At 43.3% G+C, this 18,701-nt stretch overlaps 1 protein-coding gene and 2 long non-coding RNA genes across 4 annotated transcripts; 1 reads left to right on the top strand and 2 right to left on the bottom strand.

Annotated features, from left to right (window-relative positions):
* Window positions 1-1,091: 1,091 nt before the first annotated feature.
* On the bottom strand, window positions 1,092-3,012 carry LOC130136944 (uncharacterized). The gene is made up of 2 exons (XR_008815623.1): window positions 2,915-3,012; window positions 1,092-2,838 (listed from the first exon to the last, which is right to left on the bottom strand). It is a non-coding gene; the product is annotated as an uncharacterized LOC130136944 (long non-coding RNA).
* An 8,729-nt stretch (window positions 3,013-11,741) lies between these two features.
* LOC115687741 (putative disease resistance protein RGA3) lies at window positions 11,742-15,611 on the top strand. 2 transcript variants are annotated; one of them, XM_056307578.1, is made up of 2 exons: window positions 11,742-15,019; window positions 15,127-15,227. In XM_056307578.1, exon 1 carries the CDS (start codon window positions 12,018-12,020, stop codon window positions 14,985-14,987), a length of 2,970 nt encoding a protein of 989 aa, XP_056163553.1. In that variant the 5' UTR covers window positions 11,742-12,017; the 3' UTR covers window positions 14,988-15,019; window positions 15,127-15,227. The 2 variants fall into 2 exon arrangements, with proteins under 2 accessions (XP_056163553.1, XP_056163552.1); XM_056307577.1 differs by having other exon boundaries at window positions 11,746-15,019; window positions 15,118-15,611.
* A 686-nt stretch (window positions 15,612-16,297) lies between these two features.
* Window positions 16,298-18,376, bottom strand: LOC130136943 (uncharacterized). The gene is made up of 2 exons (XR_008815622.1): window positions 18,296-18,376; window positions 16,298-16,489 (listed from the first exon to the last, which is right to left on the bottom strand). It is a non-coding gene; the product is annotated as an uncharacterized LOC130136943 (long non-coding RNA).
* Window positions 18,377-18,701: the final 325 nt, after the last annotated feature.

Consider the following 18,701-nt stretch of genomic DNA (forward strand, 5'->3'; position numbering starts at 1 on the left):
TGTTCTTTAATGGACTTGGAAAGTAAGGGATGTGCTTTCACTTGGACAAATAATAGGGATGGAGAAAATCATGTCAAGGAGAGATTGGACAGGGTATTGTGCACTATGGACTGGCGAATTTGCTTTCCACACGCTGAAGCATATGCATTGCCGGCAATAGGGTCAGACCATAGTCCTATTTTGTTATCTCTCTTTCCCAAGTTAGTGAAAAGGAAAAAAGACTTTAAATTTGAGGCTTTTTGGCTGGAAGATGAGGAATGTGGAAACATCATTAAAAAAGTCTGGCACTCGGAAGAATTGATGAATGAAGATCTGCTGAAGAGGCTGAAAGTGGTATCATTGGCTCTATCTAAATGGAGCAACACAAAGTTCTCCAATGGAAAGAAGAAAATAGACCTTTTAAAGAGAGAGCTTCAGGACATCTCCAACAACCGACACTTGCATTGGGAAAGAGAGAGGGTGCAGTTTCTAAAAAATGAAATCGAGAAGATGTGGAGACAAGAGGGGATGTACTGGGGTATGAGATCGAGAGTAAATTAGCTCAAATGGGGAGACAAAAACACTAAATTTTTTCACGCCACAACAATTCAGAGGAGACAGAGGAACAAAATCTCCATGTTAAAAAATGAAGAAGGGGAATGGGCTCATGATATAACTCAACTAAAGCAGCACACATCTCAATTCTTCAGCAACCTTTTTCAAACAGTCGGCCCTCGAAATTTCCAGCCAACTCTGGAGGACTATCCTTGTCTAGTAGGGGAGGACATGAACCAGATGTTGACAAAGCCAGTGACACTAGAAGAAGTAACTGAAGCAGTCTACCAGTTGGGATCTACAAAAGCCCCAGGACCCGATGGTTTAAATGGCCAGTTTTTTCAGCATAACTGGAAAGAGCTACAACAAGCAGTTTTCAGGGAGGTACAAAACTTTTTTCGCTCGGGGTATCTCAACTCAGAGCTGAACAGAACATATATATCCCTCGTTCCAAAGATCCCAAACCCGGAAAAACTGGAACAATTTCGCCCCATAAGCCTGTGTAACTTTGCGTACAAGATTATATCAAAAGTCTTGGCAAACCGATTGAAAATATGCTTGCCAAACTTAATTTCTATTGAGCAAAGTGCCTTCGTGAGTGGAAGACAAATTCAGGATAACATCTTAATTGTCCAAGAGGTGCTACATCAGTTGAGAATCAGAAAGAGAAAAACAAAGTTTCAAGCAGTGCTTAAACTTGATATGCAAAAAGCTTATGACAGAGTTGAATGGGATTTTTTGGAAGCTTGCATGGGGAAGATGGGTTTCAGTGATCAATGGGTGAAGTGGATTATGCAATGTGTCTCTACTGTGTCCTTTAGTGTCAAGCTAAATGGAGAGCCTCTACCCTATTTTCAACCAGCAAGAGGAATTAGACAAGGTGATCCCCTCTCCCCCTATTTGTTCATCTTGGTGGGTAATGTATTATCTTTTTTGATGAAAAAGGCAATGGAGGACGGAAGTATAAAGGGGATCAAGCTGAATAGATTCTGCCCCACGCTATCTCACCTCTTGTTTGCAGACGACTCAATCTTTTTCCTCGATGGAACGATTATGGAATGCCAAAAAGTTGCAGCTGTTTTGAATCAATACTGTTTTGCGTCTGGGCAATCAATAAACTTAAACAAGTCAGGGGTATATTTCAGCAAGGATTGTCCACTGAGTTTGAGACAGATTATGTCATATGAGCTTAGAGTTCCAGAATTAGAGAAGAAGGGGAAGTACCTAGGGATCCCTTCAGACTGGGGGGCATCAAAAAAACATATGTTTGCCTGGATACTAGCAAGAGTAAACACGAAACTAGTAGGTTGGAAGGGAAATCTGATGTCAAAAGCTGGAAAAGAAATACTCATCAAAGCAGTGGTGCAAGCACTACCCCAATATGCTATGTCTATCTTTAAAATCCCCGTCTCCATTTGCAGGGCAATTGAAAAGAAAATTGCGTCTTTTTGGTGGAAAAATGGTGAAACACAAGCTGGACTCCATTGGAGGAAATGGGATGTTCTGAAACGAAGAAAGGATAGTGGAGGACTTGGATTCAGGGATCTAATGACTTTTAATGGGTCTATGTTGGGAAAACAAGCATGGCGAATTACCCAAAACCCTTCCTCATTATGGACTCAAGTATTGAAAGGGCTGTATTTCCCTAATTGTGATTTCTGGCATGCAGGGAAAGGGACTCGTCCCCCATGGGGGTGGCTTAGTGTTCTGATGGGGAGAGCATCTATCCATCCTTCCATTATGTGGTCTGTGGGTAATGGGGAACAAATTAACATTAGAGAAGACAAATGGCTTCATAGGGGAGTTATTGGGGGTCCACCTAATCGTGAGGAGCCTAAGAGGGTAGCTGAGTTAATTTTGCAGGAGGAGTCGAAGTGGAATGAATCAAAGCTACATCAGCTTTTTGATGAACAGCTTGTCGATGAAATTCTTGCAATCCCACTGAGGTCACATGACACTGATGACAAATTGGTTTGGTTAAATACCAAATAAGGATCCTATACAGTCAAGAGTGGCTATAATAGAAACAGAGACCTTGCAATGAAACCAAACCCAAATCAGGCTTCTTCTTCATATCAAACCCCCGAAGCATTGTGGACAAAAATTTGGAAGGCAAACACAGAACCGAAGATCAGATTTTTCCTATGGGCGATATGTCAAAATGCATTACCAACAAAGGTAAATCTAATCAGAAGAAGTATTGTACCAGAACCGATGTGTGAGCTATGTCACCAACATCCCGAAACTATTGAGCATCTTTTTCTCCTCTGTCCATGGACGAAACAAGTCTAGTCCAATCCTTCACTGCAAATCAAGTTTCCCAATCAAGGTCTCCCAAGAATTGAAGAATGGCTATGGAATTTTAGCGTCACAACTATACCTTTTGAGCTACTTGTGACTGTCCTTTGGCTTATTTGGAAATCAAGGAACAATTTCATATTCCGAAGACCGAAACCAAACCCAAATCAGCTGGTAAATACAGCTCAGTTGAAGCAAAATGAAGCACGACGAAGCAATTTAGGAAAAGGAAAAGCTGTTGAAGGCCAACACTTACCTCAAATTTGGCGAAATCCGCAACAGGGAGTCCTGAAGATCAATATTGATGCTTCCTTTATTGAAGGTTCAACGTCGGGGGCAATAGCTGCTGTGATGCGAGATAGCTATGGAAGAATGGTAGATGGTTTTGCAAAAACAGTGAGGGCCAACTCTGCAGCTCGAGCCGAGGTCAGTGCTCTTCTAGAAACGCTAGTCTTCTTCTTTGAACGGGCAAAGGATTGCCTTCTACTAGAGTCAGATAATTTAGACTTGATTAAAGCTGTCACATGTGTAGATTATTTCAAGTGGGATATACATGTGCTTATTTTGAAAGCCAAAGATTTGTTGGAAAATTTTACTGATATTAAGTTGACCTTTTGTAATAGAGAGTCCAACAAAGTGGCAGACTGGATAGCGAAGGCTCAAAGAAAAAATGTTATGCCACAGAATTGGAAACTCTACCCCCCTCCCGATCTTTGGAGTCTACTTTGCGTCGATGCTTTGCCGTTGTACTCGCAAGCTAAGTCGTGAGAATTGTATGAATATGGTTCTTCTGATAAAAAAAAAAACACCGCCACATTCACAATCACTTCTGTCCAGAAGTAGCTGAGAATCTAACTTATCTACTAACAATAAGTGAATTTAATTTCGTGCATCATATTCGTATTCTCGCTCACCTTGTGCATGACTAAGGAATATAAACTTTCTTGTCCTCTCATTAACAAAATACGAACTATCGAATATTTTGATAATAGAATAACCAACAAAGTTACATGACCAGACTTTTTCTAGAGTTCGACATCCGATCGCAGTCGATGGAAATCTAATTACCCGTTAGCTCGTCGTACGAAGTGCATCCACTTAGAATCTCCTCACCAATACCAGTACTAGAGAGTATTTTATCAGCAATCTCTTGTGACCTTCTGCTCATCAATTCTAGGATTACTTAAACAATTTTGGATTTTCCTTTGGAAACTGCTCTCAATACGTGACCAATGGATACTATAGGCTTTTGGTCTTTCCTCTTTCATTCTTTAGTCCCTTTTTTTCTAGACCCCACGCGTCTTTTTCTATGTTATCATCTAGTGGAGCGACTAAGCAAGAAGTAACATGGAGATGCCGTTGGCCTTGCCATATATTTTCACGGGTTCGACATCCAATTACAATAACAATCGATGACAATCTATTTATTAGATAGTTCGCCGTAATAAGTACATCCACCAGGAATCTTCTAATCATTATAGCACTAGAGATTATTTTATTAATCATCCTTTGTAACATTCCGTTCGTCAACTCTACAATTGTTTAAACAATTTTGGAGACCCTTTTTGCATGCTATTTTCATGTTCAAATGAAAATGAAAACAAAATAAACCGGAAGATTTTCGCTAAACAAACAGGGCAACCTGCTTTGCTTTTACCGCATCATCAAACCATATGTTATTTAGACCAGCCGATTTCGTGTAGCTCAGACGATTGAGACACTTCCGAAAGTCATGCACGACATTAGCTGTGCCCACTTGTGTTCGTACTCCATCAATGCTAGCTAGAAATAGAGTTTTCATGGACAGCTATGTGTGTATGTACGTTGAATCCAAAAGCAAACCTCACGGAGGCTTTTGATAATTTCAGCATTTCATGTCCAGTCGCCCTCCCCATAGTTCCGTATCGCAATTATAGGCAAAAGTACACCACACGTGCCATAACTTGTGTACGGCGATCACTTTGGTGCCATAACTTTTTTTCGGATCACTTTGGTGTCAAGTCGGAGGAAAATCGATCACTTTAGTGACTCCGGCCAAAATTCCGGCCAAAAAGCTGACATGGCATTTATATTAAAAAAAATGATCTGACTTGTACACGGTGGAAATTACGTGGCTTTTTTTCGAATTTTTTAATTTTTAGAAAAATAATAATAATTAAAATAATTAAAAAAAAACAAAAAACAAAAAACAAAAAAGGTGTTGCAGCAGTGGCGAGGGAGCCCTCGCCGCTGCTGCCGCCAAGCCACCACCGCCGGGAAGGGCCAGCGGTGGTGGGCGCAGTGGTCGGCGAGGGTCGCCGGCCCTTGGCCGAGGCCCGCGACTCCGGCCTCGCCCGGCGAGGGCCGGATTCGGCGAGGTGAGACCTCGCCGTCGCTCGGGTCCCGACGGCGAGGCCCCGCCTCGCCTTCGCCGGGCAAGGTCGGCCTCACCTTCGCCGGGCTAGGCGAGACCTCGCCGTCGCGACCCAGCGACGGCGAGGTCCCGCCGCCCAGCGAGGCGAGGCGACCTCGCCGTCGCGACCCGGGCGACGGCGAGGTCTCGGCCTCGCCTTGGCCGGGCGAGGCGGGACCTCGCCGTCGCCCGGGTCGCGACGGCAAGGCGCGGCCTCGCTTCACCGGGCGAGGCGAGACCTCGCCGTCGCGACCCGTGCGACGGCGAGGTCTCGCCTCGCCGGATCCGCCTCGCCTCGGCGAGGCGAGGGTCGCCGGGGTCGGCGAGGGTTGTCGGGCCCCGGCGTGGGCCGGCGACCCTCGCGACCACCGCGCCCACCACCGTCGGCCCTTCCCGGCGGTGGTGGCTTGGCGGCAGCAACGGCGAGGGCTCCCTCGCCGCTGCTGCAGGGTTTTTTTTTTTAAAATTAATTAATTAATTAATATTTAAAAAAAATACACGTCAGCGGGCTAAACGGCGTTGTTTTTGGTTTTTAATGCTGACTGGACCTCTCCGGCGAGCCGTGTCAGCGCCACATCGGATTTCCGGCGAGCCACGTCAGCATTGGCACTAAAGTGATCGATTTTCAAAAAAGTTGACACCAAAGTGATCCGAAAAAAAGTTTTGGCACCAAAGTGATCGCCGTACACAAGTTATGGCACTTATGGTGTACTTTTGCCCGCAATTATATATCACGTGAGACTTGGAAACCATCTCGGTAACGCAAATCAGTGTCGCCTTCGAAGAATGAAACCTTACAAGATTCTTATAGTGTGTGTGGACACTGGGGCCACATCTGCTGTGGTCGATAGGACAACAATTTTTTGGGTCTTTCACACCCACCTAACATTTCCACATGCTTTTATCTTCTAATTTGTCAATCCCATTCCTCCAGTCGCAGCTCAAGAAGAATCAACAACTCCAAGGGTAGAAACGCTCAACGCGAAGCACGCAAAAGGAGAGAAGGTTGTTGGTTGCAAGGATTCGAGTTCGATTCTTCCAATTGCTGATTTTATCGGTTCATTCAAAAGCCGCCATTGCTGTAATCTCATTTCTTATTTTCTGTTTTCCAGTTTTTTTCTTTTTCTTGCCAGAATCCTGTAATCTTACTTTTATTAGCTTACTACGTGCTCACAAAATTAAATGCGCATATAAAAAGAAAAGATTATAGATTGAGATTGTCTCCAAAAAAAGAAAGGTCAGTTATTTTTTCCATGAATGAAATGAGCGAAGGTAATTATTCTTTGAGAGGAGCAAATAGATGCTTGAATTGTTGATATTAATTGTTAATTGTTCTGGAAGGAAGCAAAGTGAGTAAATTCAGTAAATTGACTTAGGCTCTGTTTGTTTCGCGAAAAATGAATGATTTAGAAAATACTTTCCTAAAAATAATCGCTTGTATCACTTGAAATAATTAATCAATGAAAATTATTTTCATTACAGACAACAATTTCTGTCTACACATTTTCATATGCGACGAAAATATTTTTCGTTCATTTATTTTTGTAAGCGATACAAGTAGACATGGCTACGGGCCGGTTTTGGCCCGGAATCGGCCCGGGTCAAACTTGGGACCGGCCCGTTGACCGGGCCCGCGGTTCGGAACCGGAACCGGCCCGTGGCCTACGGGCCCGGTTCCGGTTCCAAAAAAAAAAAAAAAAACTCGAGTAATCTCTTCATCTTCCTGGAGTCGAGGGCTTCAAGCTCCCCTCCTCGCCCTCCCCTCCGCCGCCCCCTCCACCTCCCTCCTCCTCATGCCCTCCCTGGTCCTCCCACCCTTCCCTCCCTTACATCGGCGTCAAGCTCGTGACCCACTTCCCCGGCAACTCCTCCGCGCTGAACCTGCCGGGGGTCCACGCCGTCTTCGTCCTCTTCAGCTCCCTCACCGGCCAGCCCCTTCCCCCCTCTCCCCTGCGCCTCCTCCGGTCCTCCCCTTTTCTCCTCCGCCCGCCCCCCGTCTTCCCGAGATCTGACCCCGCCGCTGTCGCCGCCGTCACCCCCGCCCATGGCCGCAGCCGCCGACGCCGACGCCCCCTCCTCCTTCTCCCTCGCTACCCTGCGCCTCCTCCCCTTTTCTCCTCCTCCCCCTTCGAACCGGAACCGGAACCGGCCCGGAACCGCCGGTTCCGGTTCATACATGGCCACGAACTGGAACCGCCGGTTCCGAACCGGAACCGGCGGTTCCTGAACCATGGCCATGTCTAGATACAAGTGACCATTTTTTGAAAAATATTTTTCAAATTATTTATTTATCGCGAAACAAATGGAGCCTTAATATCTATAAAATAATATGAAAGGGAGAATTTTTGGATGGATGGGAGGGAGATCCGTGAGTGTCGAATTACAGCCAGTGGGCTTTGGTTTGTTTTGCCGACTTCCAGTTTTTTTTCGTTTTTATTCCTTTCAGGAAAATTCTTAAGTTGTTAAATGATCATCTTAGTTTGACTTTCTCTCTCATTTTTCATCACGTTTTTTTTCTTATATATTTATTTATTTATTTATTTTTAACACATAAGTGAGTTCTAACATATAAGAACATAATTCTACGCAAATCCAATCAATTTGTATTTGATGTTTACAATTTAGTTAACATTATTGTCATCACCTAGATTTTAATTTTCTTTAAATTCATATATGAAAATAACATAAATACCACCAGTGATCATAATGCTTACAGTGTGCGTGAGTTGAACAAAATCATCCCAAATATGCCAAATTTAATTTATATGAAAGTATGAATTCTTGTTACTGATATGAAATTATTGCTCGATGATAAATTATGGAGCCATGATGATGTGCGTTTAGGATTGACAAATTTTCGATATATCAAGTGTACAAGACAGATCACACAAGCAAGGCTCAGGCCTGTGGAAAATGTATTTAACAGCGGCAATGTACCTCGTAAAGATTCATTTCAACCCACCGCTCAATGTATGTCCATTCCACACGTATTCGTCAATCTGACACCACACAAGTGTCCTGATTTCTATCGAAACAAGGCTACTTGCTTTGCTTTTGCTGCATCGTTTTTTGACAAACTTTTTCGGTAGATTGATATGCGATCGTAGTCGATAAAAATCTATGTATCAGTACCTCATCATATAAAGTGCATCCGCTCGGAATCTTCTAATCATATTAGCACTAGAGAGCAATTTATTGGTTATCTCTCATAGTGTTCTACTCATCAACTATACAATCACTTAAACGATTTTGAAAACTGCTTTTTTTGGAAACGGTTCTGAATACACGACCAAACGCTTCTTAACATACTAATTTCACGAAAATGAAAACAAAGAAGGGGGCAATTTCTCTAAACAAACAGGGCAACGTGCTTTGCTTTTGCCTCATAGTCAAGCCATGAGATAGACTAGCTAGGGGAAGCCTATCGATTTCGGGCATATCAAGCTCGGACTTCGTCCATTGGGAATCTTCCAAAAGTTATCCACGACATAGCATTGCCCACTTGCGTTTCTACTCCATCCGTGCCAGCCACAAATGGAGTTTTCATGGACAGCTGTGTGTTTGTACGTTGATATGAGTGCCTTTCTTAAGTGGTCATCAAGCTATTAATTTGGAGTGCAATCCACGAAAATTGTTTGGTCAAAATCTGATATAACACTAGCTTTTGAAAGAATATTGTTAGGAGTGTTTTAACTGGTTAAGTATTCCTTTTTTACTGCGGCATGCTTTGTTCTTAAACAGATATTAGGAATTCTTGATATTGGCTGAGCTGCTTGGATACATCGTATGGACTGATTTTAGAATGGAATCCATGTCAGTAGCAGCAGAAGGAACAAGGACTCTTACTATGTCCAAGCACAAGCATCACGTTAAATGAATTCTTGAAAGGTAAAAACAACTAGGGCTCATGGTTACTCCCAATTAAACTGGTCAGCCGATATGCTCTCATTATGGCTTGCAGGATATTCTAATTTCGTAGGAGCATTTCGCTACTGGATGTTGAAAACTGCACTTGTAGACATTGATTGCTGATCTTGATGGATCTGAATACACTTATGTGTCTACCAGGTAGCACCAGATGCTGAAGTTTTAAATCATTTTCACTTGCACAGCGGTTGCAGCAGTGGCTTACCCTTGTTTGGGTCTATCCCCATGCAAGATCATAAGCCTGTTTTTGCACACACTTGTCTTCTTATCGGGTCCTTCCTCTCTTTTTCATGGACCTCATGCGTCTTTCTTTCACACCGCCAAACATTTCCACAAGCTTTATCTTCTTATTGGTCAATTTCCATTCCCACTACGGAGATTGACTGAAAGTGAAGTCCGGACAACTTTGCAATTGCCCCGTGAACTTTGCGATTGCCATGGGCATTGTTAGGGAACTTCATCATCGACTGCCAATAATTCTCTTCAGCTACGCATCTGCCTAAACACCGCCACATTCACAATCACTTCTATCCGGAAGTAGCGTAACAGAGAATCTAACTTATCTACTAACAACATGTGAATATAATTTCGTGCATCGTATACTTATTCTCGCTCACCTTGTTCATAACCAAGGAATATAAACTTTCTTGTCCTCTCATTGATATTACCATCACCGGCTTAAACAAAATTTACTCTCCATTAGTTTACCACAAAAAACTCCCCAAATTAGTACACCTGTGACAAATTCACTCCAAACTAATTTTTTTACTACCAAAAACCCCAAACCGGTACACCTGTGATAAATTTACCATATGTTAGTTTCCGTTAAATTTTACTGTCAAATTGCTGAGTTAGATGACGCGTGGCAGCTGACAGATATATCAGTTTAGGGCTTTACCCCTCTTTTTGTAACATATTTATCAATTTATGATTTTTTGTGGTATTAATCCAATTTAACGGAGGGTAAATTTGTTACAAGTGTAGCAGTTTGGGGTTTTTTGTGGTCAAAAAATTAGTTTGGAATAAATTTTTCACAGGTGTACCAGTTTAGGATTTTTCGTGATATTAGCCCTAGAATAATCAACAAAGTTACATGGCCAGACTCTTTCCAGAGTTCGACATCCGATCGCGATGGAAATCTAATTACCCAATAGCTCATCGTATGAAGTGCATTCACTAGAAATCTCCTGACCAATACCAGTACTTGAGAGTATTTTTCAGCAATCTCTTGTGACCTTCTCCTCATCAACTCTAGGATTACTTAAACAATTTTGGGTTTTCCTTTGGAAACTACTCTCAATACGTGACCGAAGGCTTTTTTTCAATACTGTTTTCACGTTCAAACGAAAATGAAAACAAAAAAGTAGAAAATTTTCTCAAAACATACGGGGCAACCTTCTTTTTAGACCTATAGGCTTTTGGTCTTTGCTCTTTCTTTCTTTAGACCCTTTTTTTCTGGCAAAAGGACACTATAAGTGCCATAACTTATGTACGGCGCTCACTTTAGTGTCAAAAGTTTTCGCCGGCTCACTTAAGTGCCAAATCGGAAGAAAAACGATCACTTAGGCTCCGTTCATTTGGCGGAAAATATTCTCCTTTTGGAAAATATTTTCCCGGAAGTCATTTTCCTGAAAAATGTTTTCCCGGAACATAATTTTCCGGTGTTCGGCGATCAATATGAAAAAGTTTCGAATTTTTCACGGCGACGGCTGGCCGCGGCGGCGCGCGGCGGCGGCGGCGGCGGGCGGCGGCGGGGCGGCAGCCGGCGACCGGTGGCGGCGGCGGCTGGCGACTGGGCAGGCGGGTGGCGGCGGCGGTTACGGCGGGCGGCGATCGGCGGTGGCAATGGCGGGCGTGGATGGCTGGCGGGCGTGGCGGCGGGCGGGTAACCATGGCGCCAAGGAAGTGGCACGGAGGAGGCCGGCGGGCGGCGGCGGCGGCGGCGACCGGCGGGCGACGGCCAACGGCGGTGACCGGCGATCAACTTCCTCTCCCGCAGAAAACATTTTCCCTCCCATGGGCAATTTTGCCTTCAATTTGGGGGAAAATGATTTCCTCTTTGTGAAAAGAGGAAATCATTTTCCTCAAAACAATGAAGGATTTGGGGGTGGGGAAGGAAAATGTTTTCCCACGGAAAACATTTTCCGCCCCGAACACCGGAAAACGCTGAAAATGTTTTCCGGAAAAATATTTTTCCGCAAACGAACACAGCCTTAAGTGCCAAAAGTTTTTTTTGGATCACTTCAATGCTAAAATTTTTAAAAAACGATCACTTAAGTACCAATATCCGGCGAGCCACATCAGCTTCAAAAATTAATAAAAAAAAATGCCACATCGGATTTCTGGCGAAAAATTGTGTACGACACCGGAGTTGGCACTTAAGTGATCGTTTTTCAAAAATTTTAGCACTAAAGTGATCAAAAAAAACTTATGGCACCAAAGTGAGCGCCGTATACAAGTTATGACACTTGTAGTGTTCTTTTGCCCTTTTTTTCTGGACCCCACGCGCCTTTCACACCACCTAACATTTGCACATGCTGATCTTCTTATTGGTCAAATCCATTCCCACTGAATTTACAACAGTGACTGACCATGAACTAACATGGAAATGCCGTTGGGCCTTGCTGTATATTCGTGCATGAAGTTGATCACACCACCTAACATTTGCACATGCTTATCTTCTTATTGGTCAAATCCATTCCCACTGAATTTACAACAGTGACTGACCATGAACTAACATGGAAATGCCGTTGGGCCTTGCTGTATATTCGTGCATGAAGTTGATCATGCCGCACCACCAAACTATTGTCTCTCAACAAAAGCATCAGCTCTGCAGCCTTCTCGACCCCTGATTTTGCCTTTGGAAATGGCCGAGTCACTGCTCTACAGCATTGCCACTGGCATAATGGAAAGCATCGGCTCCCAAATTGCGAAACCTGGAGGCGCCTACGCTTCTCAAATGATCCAATTGTTCTGCTGTGCTGAGGGCGAGCTCCATAGTCTTAAGGAAACTGTCGAGACCATCCGAGCTGTGCTTATGGATGCCGAGAAGAAGCAATGGCACGACAACCAGGTCAAGCTCTGGCTCAGGAGGCTCAAGGATGTGCTGTACGACGCACAGGACTTGTTCGACAACATCTCGACCGAAGACCTGAGGCGACAAGCTATGGCTGGCAACGAGATAATGAAAGAGGTATGCCTTTTCTTCTCCGAATCAAATCAGCTTGCGCACGGCTTCAATGTGGCTAATCAGATTCGGCAACTTAGGAAGAAACTGGATGAATTCGCATATAATAATAATTTCAACTTTAAGCAGCTTCCGAGTGAGGAAAAAATGGCCGCCGGAAGACGAAAGAAACCTGAATTTCTCGCACCTGACACTAAAATAATTGGTAGGGAAGAGGACAAAGAAAAGATCAAACAAATTTTGTTTACTTCCTCCTCTAGCAACACTGTGTCCGTGGTTTCCATCATCGGTAAAGGAGGTCTTGGAAAAACCGCACTTGCACGACTAGTATACAACGATGGGGAGGTAAAAGGACATTTCGGGCTTAAGATGTGGGTTTGTGTATCTGATGTCTTTGATGTGGATCTGATTTTCAAAGAAATTCTTAAATCTGCAAAAAGTGACTGTCGAGGACATGCTGATGAGATGAAAGAGTTATCAGATGATGTTGAGAATAAGCCTCAAGACCAGTTGCGGAGTCTTCTTCGTGAGACTCTATCTAGGAAGAAATACTTGCTTGTTTTGGATGACTTGTGGAATGAAGTTCGGCATAAATGGTTGGAGCTTGGAGAATGGCTAGAGGGTGGTTTACCGGGAAGCAAGATACTTGTAACCACTCGCAGCTACAAAGTTGCAAAGGTCATGGATGAGAAATCAGTTATCCATGTTCTACGTGGCCTAGCTGAAAATGAGTCGTGGAACTTATTCAGGAAAATGGCTTTTGGAGATGGGGTAGAATCATTAGACCCAGCACTGGAGGAGATAGGTCGAGATATAGTTAAAAAATGCACCGGGGTTCCCCTTGCCATTAGAACTATTGGAGGCCATTTGTATGGCGAAAAGAAAGATGAATGGCTCCGTTACAAAGTGCATGAATTTCCAGAAATACCAGAAATTGATGAGGTTGATGCTGGAATTATGCAAGTCCTCAATTTCAGTTACGATCGTCTCCCGTCATGCTTGAAACATTGTTTTGCATATTGCTCATTGTTTCCGAAAGACTATTTCTATGATAAAGAGGAGATGATACAACTTTGGGTGGCACAAGGCTTTATTGAGTCCCAAAGCAGGGAGGATGACCTTGAAGAGGTCGCTAACAATTACTTCGAAGAACTATTAGGTAGGTCATTCCTCGATGTGATAGAGACAAACGACATTGGTGAGGTCATAAGATTCAAGATGCATGATCTCATGCATGATCTTGCCCAAAAAGTTGGTGGAGGTGAATGCAAGATTATTAATTTTAGAGGAGGAGATAACGATGAAAGAATTCGACATGCGTTTATTTCAGAAATTTCCTCTGAAGAGAAAATTGTGTCCCTGCTCAAAACATCCAAATTGCGGACGTTTCTCTGTAAATCCTCTTCACTCAACTCTTCCAAAGTTTTGTCCGAGTGTGGACACTGTCGAGCGTTAGTTTTGGATCATACAAATATTCCTTTCCCTCCTTCCTCTTTTAAAAAGTCGAAGCACTTAAGATTTCTTAAGATTTCTACAAACCAATCTATGCAGAGTTTGCCGGATTCAATCATGGATTTGGTGAACTTGCAGATCCTTGAACTTTATAGTTGTGAGAACCTTAAAACATTTCCAAGAGATTTGAGGAAATTGGTCAATCTTAGAAACCTCTCAATTGAGAGTTGTCAGTCACTAAGCCACCTACCACCCCTGAGTGAACTCCCCTCCCTAAAGACGTTGAGTCTCTTTGATTTGCCTGCGTTGGAGTTCCTTCAACAAACAAGTGACCTGGAGCAATCTAATACTACATGCCCCTTCTTCCCATCTCTTGAGAGACTGTCCCTCTTCGATTGCGGAAACCTGAAAGGATGGTTTGGAAGAAGGCAACTAATAGGAGCAGATAAAAAGCATCGGCCAGACAATTCACGGTCATCATTCCAAAAGCTTTGGTCCGTGACAATAATCGGCTGTCCCCACTTGAATGACGTGGCACCATTCCCCCAAGTGCAAGCGTTGGACATAGATGGAACGAAAATGTTGGCCAATCCAAATTGCCCATCAGAAGCAGCAGTGGGATCCACATTCATCCATTTCTCTAAACTGAAGCATCTAGAACTTGGTGGCAGTGATCTGGAGCCCTCGAAGCTCGAGACTCTATTCCAATTGGCTAGTAATCTCGAGTCCTTGCGCTTCACCGCTTGCAAACTAAGGAGTCTCTCTGGCATGCAGCACCTTTCCTCGCTCCAGAAACTCACCATTGGGGGAGTTGAAGGATTTGATTTATTGTGCGAAGAAGACGAGCACGGCATCCAATGGCGATTCCTTACGAAACTTCGTGTTCTTGAAATCGTTGATCTTGGTCCTTTGACGGCATTACCCGAGGGGATTCAACATGTCAAGACTCTACAATCTCTCGAGATTTATGACTGTCACAATCTGGAGAGTTTGCCGGAATGGATTGGAAACTTCTCTTTGCTCGAAAAGCTTGTATTATCTGAATGTCTGGATTTAAAGCGTTTGCCATTGGAGATGCGCAACCTCACACGCTTGACGGAATTGAGAATCGATTATTGTCCTGCTCTGGAACAGTGGTGCCTAACAGATGGCCGGGAAGATTGGCCAGAGATTGCGCACGTTCTGGTCACCGTTTGAGAGGACCGATCGTGACTATGAGCATAGTAGAGGTACGAGAAAAGACTTATCACCTATATAAATATATCAAGTTGTTCCTTTCAACTATTTTACCTTCTTTTATTATTTAACTAATTCCTCTTCACCATAGTATTTGCAGTGCGTACTTATCAAAAGAAGAAAAGCGTCCCCCCAGTTCCCCACCGACGCCGTGTACAGGTCGAAATTGCTCTTTGCACACCACCTTCCTCGTCCCTCTTTGCCAAGTCGCGGTCAATTCCGCCGAGGTCGATGATCGGGGGGAGCTGAGATTCTCGGATCCGCCGCTTGATTCGGAGCTGCCTTCGGATGTCTCGTCCAGTCGGATGAAGAGAATTTTGGGGACTTCGGCGATTTCGGCGTTGAGGAGGCCTTTGACGCCGGCTTTTGAGTCGTCGCTCACTCTGTCGTTGCTCAGCTCACTGGAGTCGGAGGCCAAATCGATGGTAGGCATTGTTCCTCTCTCTCTCTCTCTCTCTCTCTCTTTCTCTCTACTGCAATTCAATTTTCAGTGTGAATGTATATTTTGTTGGAGATGAGTTTGGATTATGAATTGAGTGTTATGGAGACATTACAATGCATGATATGATGAGCAGCTTCTTTATAGATGATTGATTGAGAGAAGAGAAGAGAAGGGCACAACGGCATCTGTTGCGAGGCTCCCGTTTGACTTTAGAATTATGCGGTCCATAAAAACGGAAGGAGAAAGTCATTAGCTTATGAGCTACCGCCACTTGCTTAGAAAATGATAATTGCTATTTAATAATGGGTGATTCTTTGAAGGACCAGGCAGCTAGCACACAAGTTTTGCAGTTTATGGAAAAAGAAAAGATGTTCTAGGACAGAGTTGACCATGGATAGATGACATGATGATTCGATGTCGTCTTAGCCCTTGGATTAATCGTTGCATCATCTTAATGTGATGCTGATTCAATTATATTAATTGGGTTTTAGATATCGTCGCGTTCGTAATGGAAACCTACTGTTTCGTAGAAAATCTGAGTGTACATAAATTTTTGCCTTGCCGTGGATTCTGGTTGTTGTCGGTGAGCGAGGTGGAGACTGGCAAGAGTTCCGCTTTTTATCCTTGCCGTCGATATACAAAGTCGAAATTCAAAGCTGAATGTCACGCCCTGAACCCCACGAGTGCGCAACATCCTGTAATGGTCATTATGATGCGACGTCCCAGGATGCGTCGCCGACCCAACATTTTATCTTTTGAATTACGCATGCGGAAGCTAAACAAAGATTACCCAGACAATAACAATAAACAAGGATAGATAGGAAAACGGTTCACAACATTGAAATTAAAACACCATTTTAACATTTACTTGATTAACCCCTGGGAACATTTTTTTACAAGCCCATTTCGGGCATTTCCATAAAAGTCTACAAAAAGATGTCAGGCTGGGGTCAATCTACTTCACCAAAAGTCAGCTTCCGGGCACCCCGAACCATACTGGGTGCATCAACATGCTAAAGGCCTGAAAAATGTTTAACAATCACAAATAAGATAAAAATCTCAATAAGTTAATGCCTAAGCCCCGTTTAGAAGGCCAACTCACCTCGGGGGTCCCTAATCACGCGACCATGCACTGGACACGAATCATTAACAAATCACAGGCATCATTACCGTGCTTTGGCACACATATTATGCATAACATAGATAGTCATATCTCACAGCGATGCATCAAACATATCACATACCCAGAACATGTATTGAGATTTCCCATGCATCAATGCATCACAGTCGCGCGTGTCTCGATTATAAGGCAAAATCCACTTGGGCACGTCCCATACCATGCCTAGCAGTTTCTACCCCATAATCAAGCACTATGCATCACACGTATTCCATTTGTTACGACCCCTCTTGGCCATTACACATCAAGCGATACGCAGCGAGATGGCAGTCTGCCGGCATAACCGGGCATCGTCCCACCCGTTGGCCACGGCATCGTCAAACGATCTACAGTAAGACGGCGTTCCAATATGGCAACATCAAACGATCTACAGTAAGATGGTATCCCGTAAAGAGCATCGAGTCCGGCCTCGGGCCGCGGCAAGGCATCCGAAGTATCGGTAATCCAGATAATCTCCAGGTATCTGATAAATCGAGTATTGTCAAGCGATCTACAGCAAGACCCCAATAAATCAGGCATCGTCAAGCGATCTACAGCAAGACGGCTCCAACGTGTGACCCACGAGCACACAAGCATTCAGGCCAATTCTTATCTTTTCATTTAGCCAATGCATCCATGAATCGTGCTCACATCAATGCCACACAACAATAACCAGTGGTCACACATGCAAATGGTCAATCGACTTTGTGAACCTCATTTTAAAACATGAATTTACAAAAGCATTCAACATCAGATCATAGCCAAATAAACATTATTGAACAGCTAGGTAATTGTAGTTACTGTCTCTATTAGGCCGGAAATCGAAAGCCAAAGATTTCAAGTAAAGACCGGCAGATTATGGAATTCTAGTAAAACTGGACAGATTTGCATGATTTGGGAAATCAACTTCAAAAGCATAGCAAATGGTTTCCAAAAATTATAAAATTCGAATATGTTATAAACAAGACCTTCACAAATATTTCCATGAAGAACACAATCCCAAAATCCTTATACAAAGATCACTTTTGATGGCTCGGATACAACCCAGAACTGGTCCGCCGGAACAGGGGAACAGAACCACAAGAAATACTCATTTTACAAACCAAATCCTTTCAAAACACTTTGAAATTTTTATACGTTGTAGACATGGATTTCGTTTACAAATCTTGTGAAGGAAGTATGTCGAAATCGAACTGGAAATTTTTATAAAAATCTGAGAAGGCACGAAGGTCACCGAATCCACAGTATAAAACAGTTCTGATTCGGTAAGAAATTGGACCTTCGTGTAACCCATTTGAGCTCAGAAAAATATGAAATTTAAGTATGTTATAGATCAAGATCTTATGAACAACTTTTGTGAAAAACACTTTTCAAGATTCTAACCACAAAATGCTTTATAAAAATGGAAAACCAGGGACGTACAGTAAAATCAGTTCTGAAATCAGGATAAAAGCTCCAAGAAACGCCTTCAACTTTGAGATCCACCACTTCTCAGCCATGATAATACCACACCAAGAGTTCAAATAAACATCCAACATCTATTTTAACTTAGTCTAGCAATCAAGACTCGCCAACGCTCATTCTAGAAGTTCAAACACACTAAAACATTAACTAGCTAAACTACTCAATGCAAGTTAAACATCCTAAACAAGGGATTAGATGTTAACTTACTCGTCTAAAAACGACGACAACGCGAGGATGACGGCAACGACACAAGTTGTCCGTGGTGGCCTCGGCTTGACACGGCAAGCGGCAAACAGCGGTGAATGGCACATGACGATCCACGGGGCTCAACGGTGGTGGCGTGAGGATGAGGAGAGAGTGGCGTGAGAACTCTCTCTCTCTCTCTCTCTCTCTATTTATAATAGCCCAAGCAAAGAAAAGACAAAATAGCATCATTACCAAATCTTCCTAGATTTTGTCATCATTACCAAATCTTCCTTCATTGATGGCTAGATTTGGCTATCATTATCAAATCTTCTTAAAATCTTAGTCATTAATGAATATGAGTCAAAAGTCACGATGAAATGATCTTGAAAATCTTGGCCATTAATGAAATGATATTGAAAATCTTTGC

The sequence above is a fragment of the Syzygium oleosum genome, unplaced genomic scaffold (genome assembly GCF_021117445.2).
Source record: "Syzygium oleosum isolate NSW1041296 unplaced genomic scaffold, Sole_v2.1 Sole_v2.55, whole genome shotgun sequence".
In the NCBI taxonomy this organism is placed as follows: Eukaryota; Viridiplantae; Streptophyta; class Magnoliopsida; order Myrtales; family Myrtaceae; genus Syzygium; species Syzygium oleosum.

Coding starts and splice junctions, on each gene's coding strand:
- LOC115687741 (XM_056307578.1), top strand. CDS start 12,018: ATGGCCGAGTCACTGCTCTACAGCATTGCCACTGGCATAATGGAAAGC.